At 36.1% G+C, this 23,633-nt stretch overlaps 9 protein-coding genes across 9 annotated transcripts; 6 read left to right on the plus strand and 3 right to left on the minus strand.

Moving 5' to 3' along the window:
• Nucleotides 1-747: 747 nt before the first annotated feature.
• Nucleotides 748-1,888, plus strand: DFA_05041 (uncharacterized protein; the record flags this gene model as incomplete). The annotated part of the gene is made up of 3 exons (XM_004360705.1): nucleotides 748-893; nucleotides 986-1,533; nucleotides 1,614-1,888. 3 exons carry the CDS (start codon nucleotides 748-750, stop codon nucleotides 1,886-1,888), a joined length of 969 nt encoding a protein of 322 aa, XP_004360762.1.
• Nucleotides 1,889-2,059: 171 nt separating this feature from the next.
• On the minus strand, nucleotides 2,060-4,012 carry DFA_05042 (uncharacterized protein; the record flags this gene model as incomplete). Its single annotated transcript, XM_004360706.1, has 1 exon — nucleotides 2,060-4,012. One exon carries the CDS (start codon nucleotides 4,010-4,012, stop codon nucleotides 2,060-2,062), a length of 1,953 nt encoding a protein of 650 aa, XP_004360763.1.
• Nucleotides 4,013-4,817: 805 nt separating this feature from the next.
• kif8 (WD40 repeat-containing protein) lies at nucleotides 4,818-9,771 on the plus strand (the record flags this gene model as incomplete). The annotated part of the gene is made up of 4 exons (XM_004360707.1): nucleotides 4,818-5,156; nucleotides 5,293-5,679; nucleotides 5,746-9,210; nucleotides 9,394-9,771. 4 exons carry the CDS (start codon nucleotides 4,818-4,820, stop codon nucleotides 9,769-9,771), a joined length of 4,569 nt encoding a protein of 1,522 aa, XP_004360764.1.
• A 367-nt stretch (nucleotides 9,772-10,138) lies between these two features.
• Nucleotides 10,139-11,567, plus strand: DFA_05044 (uncharacterized protein; the record flags this gene model as incomplete). The annotated part of the gene is made up of 2 exons (XM_004360708.1): nucleotides 10,139-10,327; nucleotides 10,380-11,567. The coding sequence occupies 2 exons, from the start codon at nucleotides 10,139-10,141 to the stop codon at nucleotides 11,565-11,567; spliced, it is 1,377 nt and encodes a 458-aa protein (XP_004360765.1).
• Nucleotides 11,568-11,805: 238 nt separating this feature from the next.
• DFA_05045 (uncharacterized protein) lies at nucleotides 11,806-13,455 on the plus strand (the record flags this gene model as incomplete). The annotated part of the gene is made up of 1 exon (XM_004360709.1): nucleotides 11,806-13,455. One exon carries the CDS (start codon nucleotides 11,806-11,808, stop codon nucleotides 13,453-13,455), a length of 1,650 nt encoding a protein of 549 aa, XP_004360766.1.
• Nucleotides 13,456-13,579: 124 nt separating this feature from the next.
• Nucleotides 13,580-15,236, plus strand: DFA_05046 (uncharacterized protein; the record flags this gene model as incomplete). The annotated part of the gene is made up of 3 exons (XM_004360710.1): nucleotides 13,580-14,540; nucleotides 14,586-15,158; nucleotides 15,214-15,236. The coding sequence occupies 3 exons, from the start codon at nucleotides 13,580-13,582 to the stop codon at nucleotides 15,234-15,236; spliced, it is 1,557 nt and encodes a 518-aa protein (XP_004360767.1).
• A 173-nt stretch (nucleotides 15,237-15,409) lies between these two features.
• On the plus strand, nucleotides 15,410-16,931 carry DFA_05047 (uncharacterized protein; the record flags this gene model as incomplete). The annotated part of the gene is made up of 3 exons (XM_004360711.1): nucleotides 15,410-16,287; nucleotides 16,420-16,868; nucleotides 16,915-16,931. 3 exons carry the CDS (start codon nucleotides 15,410-15,412, stop codon nucleotides 16,929-16,931), a joined length of 1,344 nt encoding a protein of 447 aa, XP_004360768.1.
• Nucleotides 16,932-17,016: 85 nt separating this feature from the next.
• DFA_05048 (uncharacterized protein) lies at nucleotides 17,017-19,353 on the minus strand (the record flags this gene model as incomplete). The annotated part of the gene is made up of 1 exon (XM_004360712.1): nucleotides 17,017-19,353. One exon carries the CDS (start codon nucleotides 19,351-19,353, stop codon nucleotides 17,017-17,019), a length of 2,337 nt encoding a protein of 778 aa, XP_004360769.1.
• A 396-nt stretch (nucleotides 19,354-19,749) lies between these two features.
• Nucleotides 19,750-23,583, minus strand: gxcT (C2H2-type zinc finger-containing protein; the record flags this gene model as incomplete). The annotated part of the gene is made up of 4 exons (XM_004360713.1): nucleotides 19,750-19,901; nucleotides 19,970-19,989; nucleotides 20,014-20,579; nucleotides 20,674-23,583. 4 exons carry the CDS (start codon nucleotides 23,581-23,583, stop codon nucleotides 19,750-19,752), a joined length of 3,648 nt encoding a protein of 1,215 aa, XP_004360770.1.
• Nucleotides 23,584-23,633: the final 50 nt, after the last annotated feature.

Raw genomic sequence — 23,633 nt, forward strand, 5'->3', positions numbered from 1 at the left:
ATATTTGATTTTGTGTTCGGTAGGTAGATAGACAAACAAACACATGCATTACGGGTGGGAGTATCGCATGCACCACCCCCTTTAGTTGACATTCATCTACTCTTAGATTTAATATATATATATATATTCAAAGGTAATGGGTTGTTGTTGTTTATGTAGATAGTATGGTATAGCATAGAATAGTAGTCTTATGTTGATTTGTTTGTTTGTTTGTTTGCTTGCTGACAACTAATTGTGATGAGTTGTTTCTCTCTTAATCAAGAGAAGATTCTCTCCTTTGGTTAGGGTAACATGGTGACTATTACCAAATTTGTAGTAAAGTGAGAGAGAGAGATTCTTGATCAAATTCAAAGAAGAACATTCAACAATGAAAAATGACTGTACTGTAATAAATAATAATAATAATAGTATTGATTGTTGTCCATCTTCGTAATGATTATTCTACAAACTTGATCTGCGATGTATTCGATTTTAAAATGCTTTTTTTTTATAGTCTTTTGCTTGTTTTCAGTGGTTTTATCTCATTTCATTGTTTGTCTACCCAAGTTTCAAGTATCTCTTATTATAAACATAAACAAATCACAAGACAAAGAAAGAGAGATAGAGATAGAGAGAAAGAGAAAGAGAGAAAGAGGTCAATTGATAGCTAATATTTTTAATTAAATTCATTAGTCTATATATATCAACCACAAGACAAGCAAATTAACTAAGTATATAAGTCATTTATATATATATAATCTATATATAATGTCAGAACCAACTACGACGATTAGACATCGTGCAATCAATAGTAGTGCACAAGAGGCATATAGAGAAAATGACCCTGACAAGTCAAGAGTAGCACATCAACTAGTTCAAGAACAAAGAAAGATTGATGATGAACCTCATAAAAGGTATGAACCATCTGTTAAGACTGCTATAATACATATTCATTAACATTCATTCATTCATTCAAATCAATATATATATATTATATATTTTGAAGTAACTCATTTAAAAAGGGATCAATTAAATATTTAAGATCATGTATTACATTTGGATCATATGGTATATTGTTTTGTATAGCCGTTGTCATTGGATTAGAGGCATTCTTTCATAAATTTGGTAATATATCTGGGTTTACCATTGTAAGGAATCATCATCATGACCGAGGAGATAGAGGTGGTGGTGGTGGGACAACGACAAGTGCGTCACAAGACGAATACGATTGGAATCTAGTGGTGGTATACATTACGACGGTAATCGTGACTGGCACTGGGTTGGCATTGGCATGGATAGAATCAACCAACAAAAAGACAGAGATTGATTTCTATCACTCTGAAAAGAAACGTGAAATGTGGGAATACGACAACTACATTGAAGGAGAGATTAAAGAGATGGTAGAACTCTATTGCAAAAAGGGTATGCCCGAACCAGATGCAGAAATCGTAGTTAATCTATTATCAAAATATAGAGATTTGTTTGTAGATATTATGATGGCCGAAGAATTAAATTTATTACCTGTAGAATTACATCTTTCACCAATGGAAACTGGTAAGAAAGAAAATATAATAATAATAATAATAATAATAACAATAATAATGATTATTAATTTATTAATTATTTTTTTCTAGGACTTTCAACATTATTTTCATTTATAACATTTGGATTGATTCCATTGTTACCATTTATTTTCTCACATATCATGTTTACAAAGTTACATCGAAACATTGTATTCCCATTATTTATTTTAATCGTTGAATCTATACTATTTATTTTTGGTGCCTTGAAGAGTAAATACTTTACTGGGTCATTGTGGAAAGAAGGAATTATAGCATCAATGAATGGTATCATTTCCATTTTAGGCTCACTTTGTGTTGGATATTATTTAGGTTATTTATTATCCTAAAGGATAGTATAGTATAGTATAGGATAGGATAAAAGTACAAAGTATACAACTTTTCAAATCAAATTCAAAAGAAAAAAAAAAAAAAGATAATAAAGAAAATGGAAAAAGGGTGTGACTGATTATATATATTGTCAATCACAAGTATAATTAATACTATACATTAATATTAATTTATTGATGATCTAAAAAATACAAAATTAAATCATCGATTGTTAGAGATTCATAATTTTCAAGATGAAGACAGTTGTAAGTAATATTAATATGTTGAGCAAGTTTAAAAGTACCATGGAATAAATTAGTTTGCATTACATTTACATAATCAATTATATTATCGAGATCACTCTCTTCTCCATTTGTGCTTGAATGGATAGTTTTAATGCAACGAACCAATGTTTCAAACAATATGACTGAACCTATTTTAGCTACACTCTCCCATATACATAAAATAGAATAGTTTGGTTTGATAAACCCTTTGACAAAAAGCCATTCTATAATATCCAATGCTTCGCATCTAATTGCCAAGTCTAGGTGATTTGTAACGATATATTCCTTGTTGAATGATGGTTGTGAGATTATATGGTTGAGATGATTTAAATCATTTGTAATGATGGCACTTGCTATTTCTAATCTTGGTACAATGTGGGCATGTGATGAGCCAGGCTCGGGGGGTTTGATATGCTTCTCGACAAGTTGATAGTTTCGTATCATTGAATGTGGGAACACTTTCAATTGGTCACGGCAGTCACCGGGACCACTGATAATCTTTGAACACTTGTCGAGCAAGATTCTAGCTTCTTTTGATTTGTCTTGTAGTAATAGACTATAAAACAACCCTCTCCATAATAGAGGTCGTTCTTTTTTGTTTTGGGTGGCATCCCAAAGAATAGTTTCAATTGATTCAATGGGAAGAGTTGCCATATCCCAACACCATTTATCTGTATCAATTGATGATCGATTATGAGTTGCTTTGAGCCTTAGGATAGGGTGCTGAACTGATCCTGATATATGGTACAACTCAACGACATTGTATTGGTCCATGACATACTTGATTTGTTCGAGTGACCCCATCCCAAATACCTTTGCCGCTATATCCTTTAGAATAATTGTATCACCACCCTTTAGTTCGACCTGGTAGGCAAGTTCAACTAATTGCGCTTTGCCACTCGCAACCAAAACTTCGTATATCCATGTAAGTAACTTGTATCCATAGAATCCAGCAGGTGTATATGGTTTCAACCTTTTGAATACCAAGTATCCAATACTATTATTATAGTCTTCTTCCGATGTTGATGATGATGACGTCTGTTGTTGTTGTTGTATTCCATATCCTTTTAATTCATTTATAATGACAGAGTACTCTGCTTTGAAAGCAGCTAATCCTATCTTTTGAAATAATAAGAATTTAACAAAAGTAGTTCCGCCGGCATGACCCAAATACCTATCCAAGCATTTGTCAAAGATAGTTCCACTAATCACACTTTGTGGACAGTCCTTGGTCGTGACTTGGAAGCAGTCTAAAGATAGACAGTATACCTCTGGTGGTACAACCACTGGATAGTGTGGAGCAAAGAGTTGATGAACTTGCTCGTCATCACATAGCAGAGCACTAATAGTTTCGTCAAATGTAAATCTAAATCCTTTTGGTATTTCATTATTTTCTTTGGCCCATTTCCAAAGTGGGATACATGATTTGGTAGGTATATGTTTTGCACCTAGTGACAATTGAATGGTCTCAAGACCATACCCTTTACCGTATTTAGATACGTATTGTTCGTCTTGATTAAGACTCGTTTGTATTAATTTATACCATGTAAAGTTATCGTGTTTTAAACTCCATCCCAACATATCTCTTATCCTTTCATAGTTTTTAGATTTGATTGCCCATTTATGCATCATTCCAACAATCAACTTTATCAATTCCAAATTATTATTATTATTATTATTATTATTTTGATTATTTTGATTTTGATTATTATTTTGATTATTAATGTCTTCTTCTTCTACTGTTACTTTCAAATGCATTGGTAACAAGTGATCATCATTTTGTGTCCAACTTAGATGAGTACCACGTGCGAGCAGGTCACCGAGCAGATGATAGTAACCACTCCTTAGCAACCATTGCATATCATATGTTTGGTGGTACTTGCGTAACCCATTGAACGGTAATGGGTCATACAAGTTGTTGTAATAAGCATCACCCAAATAAAGTGTCAAATGAATACCATGTACTTGTTTGAATATATATTTCATCAAATAACCATTTCTAAATAAATAAAAGAATGTATTTTCATCCATCTACTAATACAGATACAATTCAATATATACAGATATAAAGTATGTGTGTATTTAGTATAAATAAGATGATGATAATCATTTTCCTCCCACTTTGCTATTTTCTTTTTTTTTTTTGCAGAAGACAAGACGATCTTCACAACAACAAAACAAGCTAAAGGGGGGTCGACTGCACACTTCCCAACTTTTTTGTACATAATAATCATATAATAATCATAATAATAATAGTAGTAGTACTCTTTTGAATCTGTTTATAGATATTTAATTCAAAGTTAGTATATTTATTCAAGACTACTATAGTCATCATAATCATCATCTTGCAACAACAAAAGTAGATAGATAGTTACTAAAAAGAAAGAAGAAAGATAGATATATAGAGAGAGATTGAGAGAGATATCGAAATGGTCGATGTTGATCATTCTTCTACAACACAGACACCATCAACAACACAAGATGATTGCAGTGTGAGGGTTGCACTGCGTGTTAGACCGCTGAGTACCAAGGAGATAAATGAACGGTGCGAGGAGGTGGTGAGATATGTGGATCGCAGCCCGCAAGTGATTGTTGGTAAAGACCAGACATTCTCGTTTGACTATGTGTTTAGTTCCAAGTCGCGTCAACAAGAGATCTACGAGGCATGTGTGGCACCGCTTGTGCAGAGTCTGTTCCAAGGCTACAACTCGACGATTCTGGCATACGGCCAAACGGGCGCGGGCAAGACATTCACGATGGGTACCGAGTCGACGGTCGGCATCGAGCTAGAGATGCGGGGCGTGGTGCCGCGTGTCGTCGACCACGTCTTTTCGCTCGTAGAACACGAGATCAAGAACAACAACAAGTCTATAGTGCTCAAAGTATCGTTTCTCGAGCTGTACAACGAAGAGATTCGCGATATGCTGTCGCCAATGGTCGAGACGGGCGACGGAGGGCTGGCTATCCGCGAGACGGCCAGTGGCGAGGTATGCATCCCGGGCTTGTTTGAAGAGGTCGTGCGCACGCGGCGCCAGATGGAGGATGCGCTGACAAAAGGATCGTTGTCGCGTACTACCGGTTCGACACTCATGAACAACTCGTCGAGTCGGTCACACGCCATTTTCACCATCATTGTCGAGCAGCGCGACTTGCATCCCGACGAGCTACTAGCTGCCGATGGCGACGGCATCGAGCCGTCCATCCCCGACGAGCTCATTGCCGAGGGTGCCGGCGTCATCCGCTCCAAATTCCATTTTGTCGATTTGGCCGGCTCCGAACGTGTCAAGAAAACAAAGGCAGAGGGTCAGCGTCTCAAAGAGGGTATCAACATCAACAGCGGTCTCTTGGCACTCGGCAATGTCATCAGTGCACTCGGAGACACACGTCGTACCACCAAACCCAAACACGTCCCCTATCGTGACTCCAAATTAACCCGTATGCTACAATCCTCACTCGGTGGTAATAGTCGTACTCTTATGATTGCTTGTATTAGTCCTGCTGATTCAAATTTTGAAGAAACTCTCAATGTAAATAGATAGAAATAGAAATGATGAATATATTTAATATTTAATATGATTTATTTTACTTTTTAGACATTAAAATATGCATATAGAGCAAGAAATATTATGAACAAACCAGTTGTAAATGTTGATCCAATGACCAAACAAATCAACTTTTACAAAAGTCAAATACAAATATTAAAAGATGAATTGGTTAAAAAGAATAATTATAAAGAACAGGATGTTGAATCTTTAATTGGTGACTTGGAACCAAGTCAATTCTCAACATTGATTACTTCTCCAATTAAATCAATTCCAAAACCAAATTTATTTGACAATAATAATAATCAAAATAATAATAATAATCAATCATCATCAAATAATAATAATAATAACCAATCTTCTATGGCATCTACTTCATCTACTTCTACATCTGAAATTATAAATAATATAATGATGTCACCAACTCATTTAAATAATGTAAAGTTTCAAGAGAATATGAGAGTGTCACAATTAGAGTTTGAAAACAATATGTTGCAAGAGATATCGAATCGTGTCACATCAAAGTATAAATTATTATTGACTAAATACAAGGGTATGGAGGAAGCAGCCTATGGGTTTATCAATGGCTATACACCAACTAAAGATCCCAACAACGAATATTTGGATTTGTTTAATAGTTTTGATTCGATTCTAAACAGTGAACATCACCAAAAACAAATGACACAGGATGGTGGTGGTGGTGGATCTGATACAGAACCAGAGGATACATCCCCAACATCAACAACATTTACATATCCACTAGCGTCAGAGTCATTTGATAATGATACAGACCAGTTACTCAACGAAAATGAGCAGCTATCAGATCTCAACCAATACATTGTACAAAAGGAAGAGGAACTAGAACTCATTAGCAAGACACAGGCTCAGTACCAACAAATGAAGGAAAAGTACGACTCGCGATTAAAAGAACTAGAAGTACAACTCATTGAAATGAAGGAAGAACGAGAAAGAGAGTTGAAAACATTGGAAACTAAAAAGAAGGGTGATAATCCTAGTGCTGCCACACCCAACTCACCAGAATACGACTCGGAGAAACAACGGTTGGTACAGTTATACGAAAAGAAGTTGTCAGAGTTAAAGAATCAATTAGAGAACCATATGAAGTCGAGAAAAGAGCATCAACGATTACTCGAACTCAAGAACAAGTCGGATGAAAAGATTGAATTGCTCAATAATGACATTCGAGACATGAAACGACAAAAGAGCGAAATGATCAAGCGTATGCGTGACGAAATGAAAAAGAAAGATGAAGCCAAACAAGTACAACAAAAGGAATTGGAAGCTCTCAAAAAGGAACAGAAAAAGAGTGAAATCTTGATTGATCAACTTAAAAACCAATCGAAAAAGAAAGATCTATTATTACAGAAAAAGATTGATGAAAGCGAAGTCATCAAAAAGAAATTAAAAAATTTGGAATCAAAACCTTCAAAGTCAACAACTTCTACAATAAGTAAACCACCTGCTGCTCCTATTAAAAGTAATAATAATAGTTCATTTAAATCAAAAACTACTTCCTCTTCAACAACGACCAAACCTTCCACTGCAACAACTTCAAGTAAAACAGTTTCTACTTTATCACAAAAACAACAACAAACAACAAATTGGAGAGAATGGTTACAAAGTCAAGTTAATAGAACATTGGCAAAGAATGAATTGACTGATCAGTTGGATCGATACTTGTCGGCCAAGGACATGTATGTCAAAGAGTCGAACCGATTGAAACAACAGTATTCGTCGGCTGGCAATAAGATGACCCGTCCAGAATACAACGAACAGTGGCAATTCATAGAGTCCAACATCAAGACGCAAAACGAAAAGATTTCACGTGTCCAAAAGGATTTGGCAATCATATCGGATGACTGTCTCGACTCTGCCGAGATTATGAGAAAGATTTCAACTACACCCTATGAAAAGTTGCCTTCTCTTATTCAAGCTTCGTTTGAACTTTGTGTTGAATATGCAGAAACCAACAAACAACCACAGATTAGTCCTCCTCAACCAACACAATCAGCAATGTCAAATGTTATGGTTGCTGCTGGTAGTGGTAAAATTAAACCTTCTCCATCAAATGATAATATGTTGGAAATGCGTGTAGCATCTTCAACACTTATCCAAGGTATCAAGGATGCCAAAAAACAAGAAGAGGAACGTGAAAAGCAACAACAAATGATATTAGAGTCAAAGTTGATCAATGAAATCAACCAAGATAAAAAATTAAACAATCAAATGCAACTACATCTTCCAGAGACTATGGCCGACTTGTCTCCTCCTGTTCCTTCACTCCCAACTTTTACTCCTTCTCCTCCGAGTACAACAACAACAACAACCTCATCCAACGATATTGATTTCCTTAAAGAAATTGAAGAATTACAACAAAAAATTAGGCAATCATCTTTATCTTTTCCCGATGATCAATTATTGGAACAAAAACAACAACCCAACAACCATAATCCTATTACTTCACAATCCAATTTAATATCACCAACTAGTACAACTAGTACAACTACACCTTTAACTTCCTCATCCTCTACTACTACGACGACTACATCAAAAACAACAGAATCAAAAGTAGATCAACTTTTAGATGAATTAAAATCTGCCAAAGAGAGATCACAAAATCGTCATCAACTTCGACGAAATAATAGTAGTAATCTTTCAAGTACCAATTTAACTAGTATATCTGTTACACCTTCACCTCCTTCTGCTTCCACTCTGCCATCACCAATGATGAGTCAAAGTTTACCAAGTAATCTTGGTGGTATTGGTGATGATGAAAATATTGTATTCGATCAAAATATTCTCGATGTCGATATGGATTCTAAAAAGATATCAAATTCTCCCAAGTCATTGTCTTCTACTACAATGATGAGTGGACAAAGAAAAGGTATTGGATTATCGGCAGACAATATTCCAGTCTTGTTAAATAGTCCAACTTCTGCACAAGAGAATGATGTGTTTGCTAGATTGTCTGCACCACGACCCGACAGCAGACTCAAGAAATATCGTGATAAACTCAAAGGCGATGTCTACCGCCAATCAATATCCACCAAGAAACAAGACTCTACAGACAACTTTTTGCGATCCAATTGGAGTTTTACTGGCCATGACGGCAGTGTGCTCTGTCTGGTCTACCATAATGGCGGACAAGACGAAGGCAGTGGATCGTCTGGAATATTGTATAGTGGAGGACAAGACAAGATCATCAAATTGTGGGATCTGAATAGCGGCGATTGTATTGGTGATTTGCAAGGTCATAGCGGACCCGTCCGATCAATGACTGTGCATACAGCCAGTGGACTGTTGTTCTCTGGTGGGTCAGACCGCGTCGTCAAAATCTGGGACACTAGAATGAATAACAATAGCAGCAGTAGCAGTAGCAGCAATAGTAGTAGTACAACAGCAGCAATCGCACCTCTAAAAATACCAAATGAACTATTATGTATGGTTTCGTATGGAAACTATGTGTTTGGTGGTATGGAGAATTGTTCGGTCAAGGTATGGGATGTGCGGTCTATGCGGTCACTCAAGACACCTCTCTCACGACGCGACACTAACAACTCGGCAACAAGCAGTGTCTTTTCAATGTGTACGACGTCCAAGTATCTGGCATGTGGTTCACGAGACCACACCATTACACTGTACCACCGCGACTCTCTCGAAATGGTGCAACGTCTGCAGCCCCATCATTTGGACGGTGTCAACAGCCTTTGCGTGGTGGGTGACGAGGCTATCATCAGTGGCTCTCGTGACAAGACTATCAAACGTTGGGATGCCGTCCAATCACCCCCGTCCCCTCCTCCCAACTACCAACAAACTAAAATTGCGAGCAATTCACACCAGGATTGGGTTACATCTTTGGCGTATCACAATGGACAGCTCTACTCGAGTGGTCGAGACTCAACTATAAAAGGTTGGGATCCATCAACTCTGCTGGCGAGCACCTCCAACCATCTGCTCCTTGGTCACGAATCGGCCATCAATTGTATCATAAGTCAAGGCTCAAACTGTTTGTTATCAGGTTCATCTGATAAATCTATTAAATTATGGAAAGTTTAAAGAGGAACAAGAACAAGAAGAAGAAGAAGAATCCAAAATTAAATTGGATATCCCACTCCTTTGGAATTAATAAAACCCAAAGGGATTATTAATAATCCAAATTATATTATTTATATTTATGTATATATTTCATCGAATCAAGATGAAGATGGGGTGGGGATACAATTTTTTTCAAAAAATACAGCCTTTAACATTTCAAACTATCACACTTCACCTTTATCAATTAATTAAATAATTATTAATTTAAATAACAAAGAAAAAAAGTAGAGGAATACACTCTCCTACTCAAAATTACTGCAAAAGATATTTTGTACAACAACAAAAATAATAATAATAATAATAATAATAATAATAATAATAATATTTAATGACAATTTATTTATCACAATATTTACAAAAATATATTATTAATATTTATATTTTGACAGAATCAAATCAACATGAAGAAAAGGATACATTTACAGGAAGAGAATACTGGTATTATATGTTTAATGGAGAGAAGAGGGGAAAGATGGATCCACTACCAAGTACTACTCGGATGGTTGATATTGCATTGGTATCAAAGTGGTGGTTAAAAGTGGTCAGACAGAGATCATCGATAAATACAGAGATACTTCAATCAATTCATTCAAAACAATATTCAAACTCTTAAATGGTCATTAAAAGAACCCAATCATTCTCATCAATTAACATTCAATTATACAAATCAATTGGTGCAATTTCTACCTCAACTACAAACCATCAACCTTCGATGTGATGACAATGCGAATATCCCTGTTTTGATGTCCCTGAAATCAATTAGACAACATATACTTCCTCACCTCGAAATCAACATTGAATTTCATCTCAATGCAAAAAGAACATATGGAGATATCATGTGGCCTATAAATTCGTTTAGTAGAGGGTTGGGAGTGAACACAGTGGCGTTGGGAATTCTTTTCTATTCAATCGACTTTATCCCAATGGTCAGAGATCTACACCCACAATCTCTCAATCTTTACAATGGATCCTTGGAGGAAGGATTTCCTCATCTCCCATACTCTAAATTATTCAGTCATCTAACTGGATCAATCAAACATCTCAACATTGGCTACGATTTTGTAGAGTTGTCTGAATTAAGATTTTTGGTTGATGACAATCAATTTATGCACTTGGAATCACTCAAGGTCAATTTAATGACCTATACTTTGTATGAACTAAAATCAACTTTCTTACCCGAATTACCATTCGAATTGCCTTTCGAACCAAATGTTCAATATGAATCTTCAATGACAGACTGGATCGAATTTTGTTCCAATCTATACCAAAATACAACTCTCAAAAGATTGTATCTTTGCGATCGCCCAGGCAATCAATCCTCTCGCACCAAATTACAGACTTTTCAACTGGCATTTGAATCAATCAGGAGTGGTCCTAGCGGTGGAGGTAACTGTAAGATAGACTATCTTGCTTTGAAATGTATGCCAAATGTCATGTCTGTCAACTTTTGGAATACACTATGTCATGTCAATGGAATTACCAAACTATTATTGACCAATGGAACAGTCACTGATGATATGATTCCATATCTTGCCAATCTAGTTTCTACCAACACAACTATTACAGTTCTATCAATTAGAGGTAATGAGTTGGATTTTAACAATGAATTGGAACAAGCATTCAAACAAAACAAAACAATCACAGTATTGGATATTGGCAGAAATTTTTGTCAAGATGATGATAATCATTTTGATGAACCATCCTCCTTTTTCAATGCTTTGTTGTACAGTGATACAATACTTGTTCTTGGAAGTTGAAACCAACAGTGAATTACTTCAAGTTAAGTATCCATACTTTACACAATCCACATCATTAAAGGAGTTTTTTTTAGAACAAAGTAGTGAACCTTACTTTAACAATAGTTTATTTAAATAGAAAGTGTCAATAAAATAAATACGTTGACTACATTTGTTTTTAAATTGTCACATGTCATCTCTCAAGATAAGCCGCTTGAGGATCATTCGTTCATTCATATTTTTACAATATAGATAAATAATGACAGCAGTAGAATTATCACTATTTATACAAAGTTGTATCATTAGATTGTTGATCGATCAACAATCAAATTTACATGAAGACAAAGATACGTATAAAGGAACTGAGTATTGGTACATAGTGTTTAATGGAGAAAAGAGAAGACAACAACCAATCAAAGCAATAAATGTGATAGACATTGCATTGGTTTCAAAGTCGTGGTTACAAGTGGTTAGACAGAGATCATCAATCTTTTTAAAGGGTCATTTGGACAGTAAATTGAACTCTTTAATACTCAAATCAATACAATCAAGTAGTCATTCAATCTACTCTTCGAAAAGTATACAAACACTAAAATGGTCATTAAATGAAATAGATATCTATCTTGAATCAACATTTGACTATTCAAATCAATTAATGCAACTATTACCTAGTCTACAAACCATCAACCTTAGATGTTTTGGCCTTGTGAATGTACAAGTTATGAAAGCATTGAAATCAGTACAACAACAACATCCTCATCTTGTAATCAACATAGAGTTTGATCTCAATGGAGGATACCACCAAGACCAAGATATCGAGTGGCCATCATCATTGGAAGGGTTTACACCCAACACTGTGTCTTTGGGAACTAGAGATTTCAAAAAACGGATCATTTTTGGTGACCTTCCACGCTATCCTAGCCAATGTATCAATATGATCAAAGATCTTCAACTGCAATCACTCAATTTGTACACTGTCTATAATGAAGATGGAGTAAGACATATTCAATACACGGACCTATTCAAACACCTCAAATCAATCAAACATCTCGGCATTGGCTATGATTTTGTAGAGTTGGCAGAATTAAAACATTTGGTTGATGTTAATCAATACATTCAATTGGAATCTCTAAAGGTGGATATATTGCCCTGTATTTTGTATGGCCAACACCCACACAGAGAAGGCAATCACATAGAGTTTCATTACGACCATTCAATGAACGACTGGACCGAATTTTGTCAAAACATTGCCAATAATACAACTCTCAAAAGATTACATCTAGGTAACAGTGGTTGTGACAACCATCGTCAACCAATTGACCACGAGAAATTAAATACATTTCAATTGGCATTTGAATCAATCTGGAGTGGTGGTGGTGGTGTTGGTTATAGTAGTGGAAAGATTCCAAACATTGACTATCTGGCTTTGAGATCTATGCCAAATCTAATGACTGACAATATGTGGAATACATTATGTCATGCTAATTGCCGTCACATCACCAAATTACTATTGAACTATGGAACAGTGACCAATGATATGGTTCCATCTCTCTCGAATCTAATTGCAACCAACAAAACGATTACAGTTCTATCAATTAGAGGTAATGAGTTGGATTTTAACAATGGCTTGGAACAAGCATTCAAACAAAACAAAACAATCACTCTCTTGGATATTGGTTACAATTTTTGCAATGACTACCATGATGGTCATGACACCTCATTTTTCAACGCCTTGTTGTACAGTGACACTGTCCAATTTTTATTCTTTGTTGTTCGCAGATGTAAATCCAAACAACTGCTTCAAGAAAAATATGCATACTTTAGTGAATCAAAATCATTAATAGAATTTCATTTCGATTTAATTTCATCTGATAGTTCTCCCTACTTTAACAATAGTTTATTTAAATAGAAAGAAGACTGTCAATAAAATAAATACAACTACATTTGTTTTTTTGTCTATATGATGAGATTCATCTCTCAAGTCCGCTTGAAGATCATTCGTTCGTTCGTTCATTCATTTTACAAATAGATAAATGACAGCAGTACAATTATCACTATTTATACAAAGTTGTATCATTAGATTGTTGATCGACCAACAATCAAACCTACATGAAGACAAGGATACGTATAAAGGAAATGAGTATTGGTACATAGTGTTTAATGGAGAAAAGAGAAGACAACAACCAATCAAAGCAATAAATGTGATAGACATTGCATTGGTATCAAAATGGTGGCTACAAGTGGTTAGACAGAGATCATCTGTGTATTTCAAAGGTCATTTAGATACCGTGATACTCAAATCAATACATTCAAGTAATCATTCAATCTATTCATCAAACAGTATACAAACACTAAAATGGGCACTTCAAGGATTAGATCATTACACCAAATCAACATTTAACTATGAAAAGCAATTAATGCAACTACTACCTCACCTGCAATCTATCAACCTCTTATGCAAAGGCAATGTTAACATACAAGTTTTGGAAGCACTCAGAGCAATACAAAAACAACAATATCCTCATATAGTTATCAACACCGAGTTTGATCTAAATGGAATAGACAGCATAGATCACAGTTTCATCGAGTGGCCAGCATCATTGGAAGGGTTTACACCCAACACCGTGTCTTTGGGAACATGTGATTTCAATCCATGGGGATTTTTTCATGAAAACTCTTATCAAGACAACTTTATCGATATGATCAAAGATCTTCAACCACGGTCACTAAATCTGTACACGAATAGTGGTCAGAATGTTGGTGTTCCACATATTAAATACTCCGACCTATTCAAACATCTCACATCAATCAAGCATCTAAACATTGGCTACGATTTCGTAGAGTTTGCAGAACTAAAACATTTAGTTGATGTTAATCATTACATGCAATTGGAATCGCTAAAGGTGGATATAGTATCAAGGGTTTTGCTTGTTCATCCTTTCTCCGACTCGAGTTATCACTATAACACTTCGATGGACGATTGGATCGAATTTTGTAATAACCTATCCAAAAATACAACCTTGAAACGATTACATCTAGGTGACTACCAACAAGACAGTTTCTATTTTGAACCCGTCAAATTAAATACATTTCAATTGGCATTTGAATCTATTTGGAGTGGTGGTGATAGTAAGATTGACTATCTTGCTTTGGAATGTATGCCAAATGTAATGACAGACAATATGTGGAATATTCTTGGCAATTGTCAGAGTATCACCAAATTACTATTGACTCATGAAACCGTGACCAATGAAATGGTTCCATCTCTCGCCAATCTTTTATCAACCAACACAACTATTACAGTTCTATCAATTAGAGGTAACGAGTTGAGTTGGAGCAATGACCTGGCAGAAGCATTCAAACAAAACAAAACAATCACAGTCTTGGATATTGGCAAGAATTTTTGTAAGGATTATGATGATGTTGATGATACATACTCGTTTTTAAATGCCTTGTTGTACAGTGATACTGTCCAATACTTATTCCTCCATTCTCAGTCTCAGGATAGACTTGAGATCATCAAGGGATCTCCATACTATATTCAATCAAAATCATTAAAAGAATTTAATTTAGATTTTATTTCTGTCAATGATTCACCCTACTTTAATAATAGTTTATTTCAAGAGTGCCAATAAATCAAAATGGCTAGTTATTATATTTATAACAGTTACTACAAAGAATCAAAGATAAAACAATTACAGCCAACAACAATATAATATATATAGTTCATCATGATTGAAGATGTTGGAATTTAAAAGAAACAATTCAAATATCTTGAAAATATTCTTTTCGGTCCAGATTTTTGATGAGAGGTTTTTTTAATGAGTTCATTGATATGATCATCTCTTGTACAAATAATATAAATGTCTGACATTCAATTATCACAATATATACAAAGTTGTATTATAGAAAGATGGTTTGGATCAAACTTGCATGGTGACAAGGACACCTTTCAAGGTAGGGTGTATTGGTTTATGATGTATAATGGAGAGAAGAGAAGATCTGTAGAACCAATCGCCACAACTCGGATAATAGACGTCGCATTGGTTTCAAAGTGGTGGTTAAAGGTTGTTAGACAGAGATCATCAGTCTATTTTAGAGGTCAATTGGACGCTTTAATACTCGAATCAATACATTCAAGTAGTCATTCAATCTACTCTTCAAACAATATTCATACACTAAAATGGTCACTTAAAGGACTAGAGAACTTTCGAGGATCAACTCTCAACTATTCAAATCAATTAATGCAACTACTACCTCACCTACAAACCATCAACCTTAGATGTGATGGTAAGGTGAATGTACCAGTAATGGAAGCACTCAAATCAATTCAACAGCAACATCCTCATATAGTTATCAACATTGAGTTTGCTCTCAATGGAGGTACTCACAACTTGGACGAAAATATCGAGTGGCCGCCATCGTTGTATGGGTTTACTCCCAACTCAGTGGCATTGGGGACAAGCGATTTCAATCCATATATATTTTTTGATGGCAGTGACTATCCGAGTGAATGTATCAATATGTTCAAAGATCTTCAACCACAATCACTCAATTTGTACACTGACGGCGTTACCTCTAAACATATCAAATACTCAAATGTTTTCAAGCACCTCACATCAATCAAACATCTCAACATTGGTTACGATTTTGTAGAGTTGTCAGAATTGAAACATTTGGTTGATGGCAAACAATACATGCACTTGGAATCGTTAAAGGTCGATTTAATCACTAATATTTTGTATGGTCACCTGCCACATCGCGATTACTCACACTTACGGTTTCATTACAACGATTCACTAGACGATTGGATAGGATTTTGTAATAACCTCTTGAACAATACAACTTTAAAACGATTACATCTCTCTGACAGTGATGATAACCCCGATCATCCATTAGATCCGAATAGATTAAACGCATTTCAATCGGCATTTGAATCAATCTGGAGTGGTGGAGGTAACAGTAAGATTGACTATCTTGCTTTGATATACATGCCAAATGTCATGTCTGCCAACCTATGGAATAAACTATGTCATGTCAATTGTCGTATCACCAAATTACTATTAAACAATGGAACAGTGACCAATGAAATGGTTCCATCACTCGCCAATCTAATTGCTACCAACACCACTATTACAGTTCTATCAATTAGAGGTAACAAGTTAAGACAATTGAACAATGAATTGGCTGAAGCATTCAAACAAAACAAAACAATCACCGTATTGGATATTGGTTACAATTTTTGCAATGATTATCAAGAGGCCTCATCTTTTTTCAATGCCTTGTTGTGCAGTGATACTGTCCAATATTTTTTCCTCAACAGTTTATTTAAAAAGAAACATCCCTCTGAAAAATTTCTTTATTTTAGTCAATCAAAATCATTAAAAGAATTTATGTATGACAGTAGTGATGATCCTCCACACTTTAACAATAGTTTATTTTCAAGTTAAATAAATATTAACTCTCAACTTCAAATAAATTGGATAGTATCTTTAAACAAAAACAAATTATTATCTATTCCTTTCTTTTGGTTGTTAGCTGTGTGGTCTTGAGTAGATAATCCAAGAAATATTTTTCCAGCAAGTCTGGACAATGCAAGAGCTTTTCTGGCAAATGGAATGTTTCCTAATTGGTAACTGAAATGAGCAATATGTAGATATAGATCAACACATAAATAGTCAAGTGGTACAAGAGGAGTTGGAATACTAATGGTAATTGGATCAAATGAAATCTTTGAATTCTTCTTTTTGTTGTTGTTGTTGTTGTTATGTGATCGGAGATCTGATTGATCTAATTTGAGACCAAGAATATTGAGACATTCTAAATGAGCTTTAAATGCTTTTTCAGATGAAGAAATTGAGTACAAGAGTGCAAGTGCAGAGGTTGGATGGAATAATTCAAAGGCAAGAGAACGTTGATCTTCATTTTTGTAGGTTCTCTTTAGAGCTTGGATATGCTTTTCAATGACTGGAATCACTGTCTTGTCAAATTGATGAACTCGGCGAGAGTAATTATCTTGAAAGAATTGATAAAGACGTTGTCTTTCGTTTATACTTTGAGGTGCTTCCAGACGATCCAACTCACACAGCTGGCAATGACAATTGGTGATGCCAAACGATTCCAATGTTTTTTTTCTTTCTGGGTACGAGTTGACATTTGGAACATAAGAGATAAAAATCTCTTGGTTTGCTTTGAGGTTGGTTGCAGAATACATAAACATCATGTCACCAATAAAGAATCGTGAAACACTATCCAGGCAGTTGTGATTTATGAGCGATGGTAATGGCCACAACCCACTTCTCTTTGGTTTCTTGTCATCGCCAAATGCATTGTGTTTGATGATACCTCTTATACGATCTACGGAAAGAGGTGCCATTGGATTTGACAAGTCTTCCATCTTTACTTTGAAATCGTCTAGGGTTATTTCCTCTTTAATTGGCACCTCAACTGGACCACTATAGAGTTTGACTATTTGTCTTGTAATAAAAGGATTGTTTTTGGCTGCTTGACTTGTCAAACCAATCGATTTGACAGCGTTCATGTCATTGAATGTTTGTCCACGAAGATCAATATCCATGAGCTGGTCCTTTTCATTGTCAATGATTACACCAACACCTTTTGACACAAGTAGCAAGGTTCCAACAGGTACATCTCTAGTGACAGCGATGCCACGACCCATCTTTTCAGTTGAAATTATTTTGATTGGTCCAATATATTCACTGCAATCTGCTTCAAGGGTCTTGTTGAATTGTTCACGAATGGCTTTAAAGTTGTATTGACCATTGCCTCTTTCAACTATACGTTCTTTAGCATTTTTCACATAGTTGATTGCTTCTTGATTCTTTGGTGATAGTGTCAATAGTTGTTGGTAGTATTCCAAGGCCTGTTCATAGAGACCGAGACTGTAATACGACTTGGCCATTCTAGCATAGACCTTTAGTTCATTGGGTATCTTTGACAAGAGCAAATGACCGAGTGGAATACATTCATGGTATCTCTTGAGTGCCAATAATGCTGCAAGTTTGTTGAGCAGCATAATATTATGGTCTGGGTCGATTTGAAGAGCTGAACCATAACATCCAAGAGCACGTTCATAGTTTTGTTTGTTATAATAATCGTTTCCTCTGACACGCCATCCTTCAATATCCTTTGGTATACTAGCAATCAGCGGATCTTTCCATTTTTGGCTGTAGAGATGAGGATAATTAGGGTCCTCAATAATCTCTACATCACTTGGATTATCAACACGAACAGCCAAGTTACCAGCTACAGTAACCTTGAAATAGGGTTCCTTGATAGCTAATACCACTCCAACTGGAAAGGCTGCGTTGATTTGGGCCTTAATTGATCCGTTGTTTCCCTGCAATACAAAGTTGTAAAGGGAGACTTGTAATGCCGATGAATCTGGTTGATAGGTATGGGCGTCCTGGTCTTCTACGAGTAGATGAATTGCATTCATCTTGTACGACTCTACTACACTTTTGACTATCAACACTCTACCAGTGTGAGTATGTTCGACCAATAGATCGCGAATCAAGATTGGTTCCAATGTCGATGATTGCATGGTCGATGGCTCCTTGGTCAAGCTACTCTTTGTGGTTGAGGTTGTTAGCATGTGTTTTTTATCCTTATTCTGTAATTCAAGATTATTCCAGGCATCTTTGTGTATCTTGATGAATTGTGATCTACTTGTGTGATTCAAAGGGTTTCTCGTTCCCTTTAATCTTTGTTGTATTTCATCAACTTGTCCGCTTTGTGCTCTTTGAATCATGTATGGGTTCGGATCCATGCCTTTCATTAATGACATCATTTTGTAGATGTCTTGTTCATTGTACTCCATATTATCTATATATATATACAATCTGTATGTCTGTCTAATATTATAAGTAAAAAGTATTGAATGACAAAAAAGTATGATCCAAAAATTTTAATTCATAGCTAACCCCTTTGCTAACTCTCAGAGTCTCCATACTTTAACAATAGTCTATTCAACAAATAAAATAAATAAATTATTTATTAATTAATAATTGATGTTGGATCCTTTTGTGATTATATATATGATATGAGGAGGGTTTGAATATGAATTATATTATTATTTATAAATATAGGGAGCGGTTGATTTTTTATTATTATTATTATTAATATTATTAATTTGATTTTTTATTATTTATTATTATTATTATTATTAATATTATTAATATGATTATTTATGAATGACACAAAATGAAGAAATTACAATTTCTAAATCCTTCAATAATGAGTCTTTTTCTTCTTGATTCTCTGTGAAAAACATTAATACTTGATCTCCGTGACCTCTTAATTCAAAAGCATTCTTGGACACTGTACCATAAGTTCCTAAGTTAAAAAGAATTAAATAAATAAATTAATATTTATACATCTATTATCTATTTTTTTTTACATACTTTGTCCATCAGCAATATTTCTAATTTTAATATTATTTAAATACATGATATTTTTGAGTTGTAATTTCTTTTTACTTTCCTTGGCAATGAGGATCAAATCATTGAAAAGATAATAGATTCTTTCCTTTCGTTTCTCTTCCTCTGGATCGTATTGTGAGATTTTACCCTCACGGATGAGGAAACGGTCGTGTGAAACCAAATTAAACTCCTTTGGTTTTGGTTCGATACGATTGTAGATATTGGTCAGTGTTTGGATACGAATCTTTTCCTTCTCTTCCTTTCTTTGGTTTTCGTTGACATCAGTGCAGATGTCTTGGATTTCAAAGAGTGATATACATAGACTATCGTAGTCTGGGTGTGATGGTTTGGTGTATCGGATAATTTCCTTTAATAGTAATAAATAACGAGTGATTCTTTGTACAGGTGTAATGAGAAGAGCTTGGAGATTGGTACCGGTTGCACTGCCATTGGTCCATAAACTTTTCTCGGCATTTTTCAAGTAAAGTTTAAATTGACTCTTTGAGTTTGACAACTTCTCAATTGTGGATAAAATATCTTGGAAAGATAATGTAAAATTATTATAAATGGTTTTAAATTCTTCTTGTGTTACCTAAAAAAAATTAAAAATTAAAAATAAAAAAGAAAAGAAAAAGAAAATAAATATATTATTCTCATCTCATCCTTTTTTGTTTAGTTTTACTTACAACATCAATTAATACATCTCCAATTTTTTGAACTGAATTCCATTTGGCAATACGTTCAACTAATCTTCTACATAATAAACTATTAAAACTAAGAATGATTTCGTGTTTTCCAAAAATGGTTTCAATATCGTCTTCTGAGATGAGTGGCTTCTCGGCAGAGCAAAGACCCTTGAGTGGGAATGCAAATTGCTCAACCAACTTTTCGAGACCGTCGACATAGGTGTGTTCAGTGTAGACGAGTTCTTTGACAGCCTTGGTACGGAGAATCTCACGCTTGTACTCTTTACGACACTTCCAACGACGGACATACTTTTGGAGTATAACAGCAGCTTCGTCTTGGGTGAGAACACGCTTGGGTGGGATAAATACACTTTCAAACGATGCTGACAGGTCAGTCGAGTCGGATCGTGGTTTGAGGTGGGTGGTGGTAGTAGTAGAGTGGTGACTACTGCTTGTCGACGAACTGTGACTCGAGGTGGAGCTAGTTGTCACAAATGCCTGTGTCTTTTGCTTGAGTTCATTCAATTCAAACGAGACTGACTTTTTATCCTTGGTCACTGGTGTTGGTGCCGACACTGTCTTGGCACGTGTCTTGGTGCTGGCTGCAGCAGGCACAGAGTTGGTGTTCTTTTGGTCTTGTTGTTGTTGGATCTTGGTAGCTGCAAGCTTGTCGATAATATCGCCCTTGATAACTGGCGACGATGAATGCCATTCGTCAATATGATCGGAAATCGATCTTTCATTGGGGAACTTTTGTTGACAAATAGGACATGACATGGTTGTATCGCTACCAGCAGTCTTGGCAGTTGCAGTCGAGCTAGTTGCCTTGGCAGGTGGTTTGGCGCTAGTATGAATATTTTTCAATTCATTCTCAAGACGACGTTTCTCTGCGGGGTTGGTAGTTGGATTACGCGATATATTTGGTGATACATTTGAAGTACTAGTGGTGGTTTGTTGTTGCTGTTGTTGCGACGATGACGACGACGAGGTGGTTGTAGTTGTCGTGGCAAACCCATCAAACAAATCGGTGAGAAAGGCATTGTTTGAGTTTGGTGATGTGACGTTGGTGGTCGTGGTCGAACTGTTGGCAGTGCTGGTGCTAGTGCTAGTATTGACAAGTGGAGTGGGTGGAATGTGAGATGTCTTTTTGACGGTTGGGGGTGGTGGATTCAAAAGATTCTGTTGTTGCTTTCTGGCTTGTTGAGCCTGTCTCTCCTTTTCAATTCTCTCTTCAAACTCGCGACGCAACTTTTCTTCAACCTCTTTTCTAATCTTTTCCTCTACCTTTTTGTACTCTTCCTCTGAGAATCCAGTAGGTGGTGACGAAATGAATGGCTGTGCGGGTGCTGCATCCCTTGGTGATAAAATAGATGTTGCCGTTGAAGATGCTACCAATGCATCGATGGATTGGTAAGTGTTTCTCTTTGGTTCAATAATAAATTGTTCAAATGTAAATTGATTTGGATTTTGTTGTTGTTGTGGTTGAACCATAGTTGATGATGATGAATTTACACTAGTATTTGTAAATGAACTACTACTAGTAAATTGTTGTTGTTGTAATAATTGTTGTTGTTGTTGTTGCAATTGTTGTTGTTGGAACTGTTGTTGTTGTTGTTGTAATTGCTGTTGTTGTTGTAACAATTGTTGTTGTTGCATTTGTTGTTGTTGTTGTTGCATTTGTTGCTGTTGTTGTGATGTCTGTTGTGGTTGTTGTTGTTGAGGTTGAATGATTGAAGATAAAGCAGCACCGGAAGCATGTTTGTTTGGATTGGCAAATGCAGAACTTTGAAGATGTGATGGAATGGGTGGAATAGCACCACCAGACATGGTTGTACCAGGAGCTCCGGCCGACAAGGCAGTAAGTGGGACGTTGGCACCACCAGAGTTGATCATCGATGGGTTTGGCTTTGGAGCAGATGTGTTTGGCAAACTACCAGTCAATGAAACGGGATGAGACATTAAACCACCATTATTTGCACCTAAACTCGAGGTTGGTGAGACGAGGTTACCTTGCTTTTGAGGTGAAATGGATGATTGTGGAGAACCACCCATTCCCGACACAAATGGTATGTTGGATGGAGGCATACCAATAATCTGTGCCACACCACCTCCTGCTACTGGGACAAATTGTCCCTGTTGTTGAATAGTGTTATTATTACTACCTTGAGATCCAACTCCACTTGGCATCTGTCTTTGTGTGGTTGGTTGAGGTGGTGGTGATAGAATGGCTGTAGTGATTTGTTGTTGTGACGACGAAGAAGATGATGAGGTTTGTTGCATCATTCCTCCTCCACCATTACCAACATTTCCCATTTGTACAGTATTCTGTTGCTGAATGGCCATCAAAAACTGTTGTTGTTGGTGTGGGTTCATCATCATAAACTGTTGTTGTTGTTGTGGGTTGAGCATGATCATTTGCTGTTGTTGTGGATTCATCATCATCATTTGTTGCTGCTGTTGTTGTTGTTGTTGTTGGAACTGTTGTTGTTGTTGGGGAGACATTGCCAAGAGGTCTAGTTGAGAGGGTGTGGTTGGCATGTTGGGCATGGTCGAGACCATCTGGTTGCCCATCATATTGTGCTGAGGATGCATGTTTGGCATGGTGTTTATGTTGCCGGGGTGGTATATGTGTTGTGGCACCAACGTGGGTGAATGAAGACTATTGACAATCTCTCTGTATTTAGAGTCGTCGGACCAGTTGGCAGACTTGTATTGTGGTCGCACCTTTTCTTGCTCGAGCGAGTGGAATGGATCGTTGTCGTTTGTTGGGAACCATCTATTCTTGGTGTCCTGTCCACCACTATTCATCATCATTTGTTGTTGTTGTTGTTGTTGTTTTCCACCACTATTTATGAGTGAGCTATTGACGCCGCCGCCACTAGCCGTACCATTTCCACCACTATTGATCATGTTTCCGTTGCCGTTGCCGTTGCCGTTGCCATTTCCACCACCACTGCCGC

The sequence above is a fragment of the Cavenderia fasciculata genome (genome assembly GCF_000203815.1).
Source record: "Cavenderia fasciculata unplaced genomic scaffold Scf_Dfasci-G-o-80e12.f1-5, whole genome shotgun sequence".
Classification (NCBI taxonomy): Eukaryota; Evosea; class Eumycetozoa; order Acytosteliales; family Cavenderiaceae; genus Cavenderia; species Cavenderia fasciculata.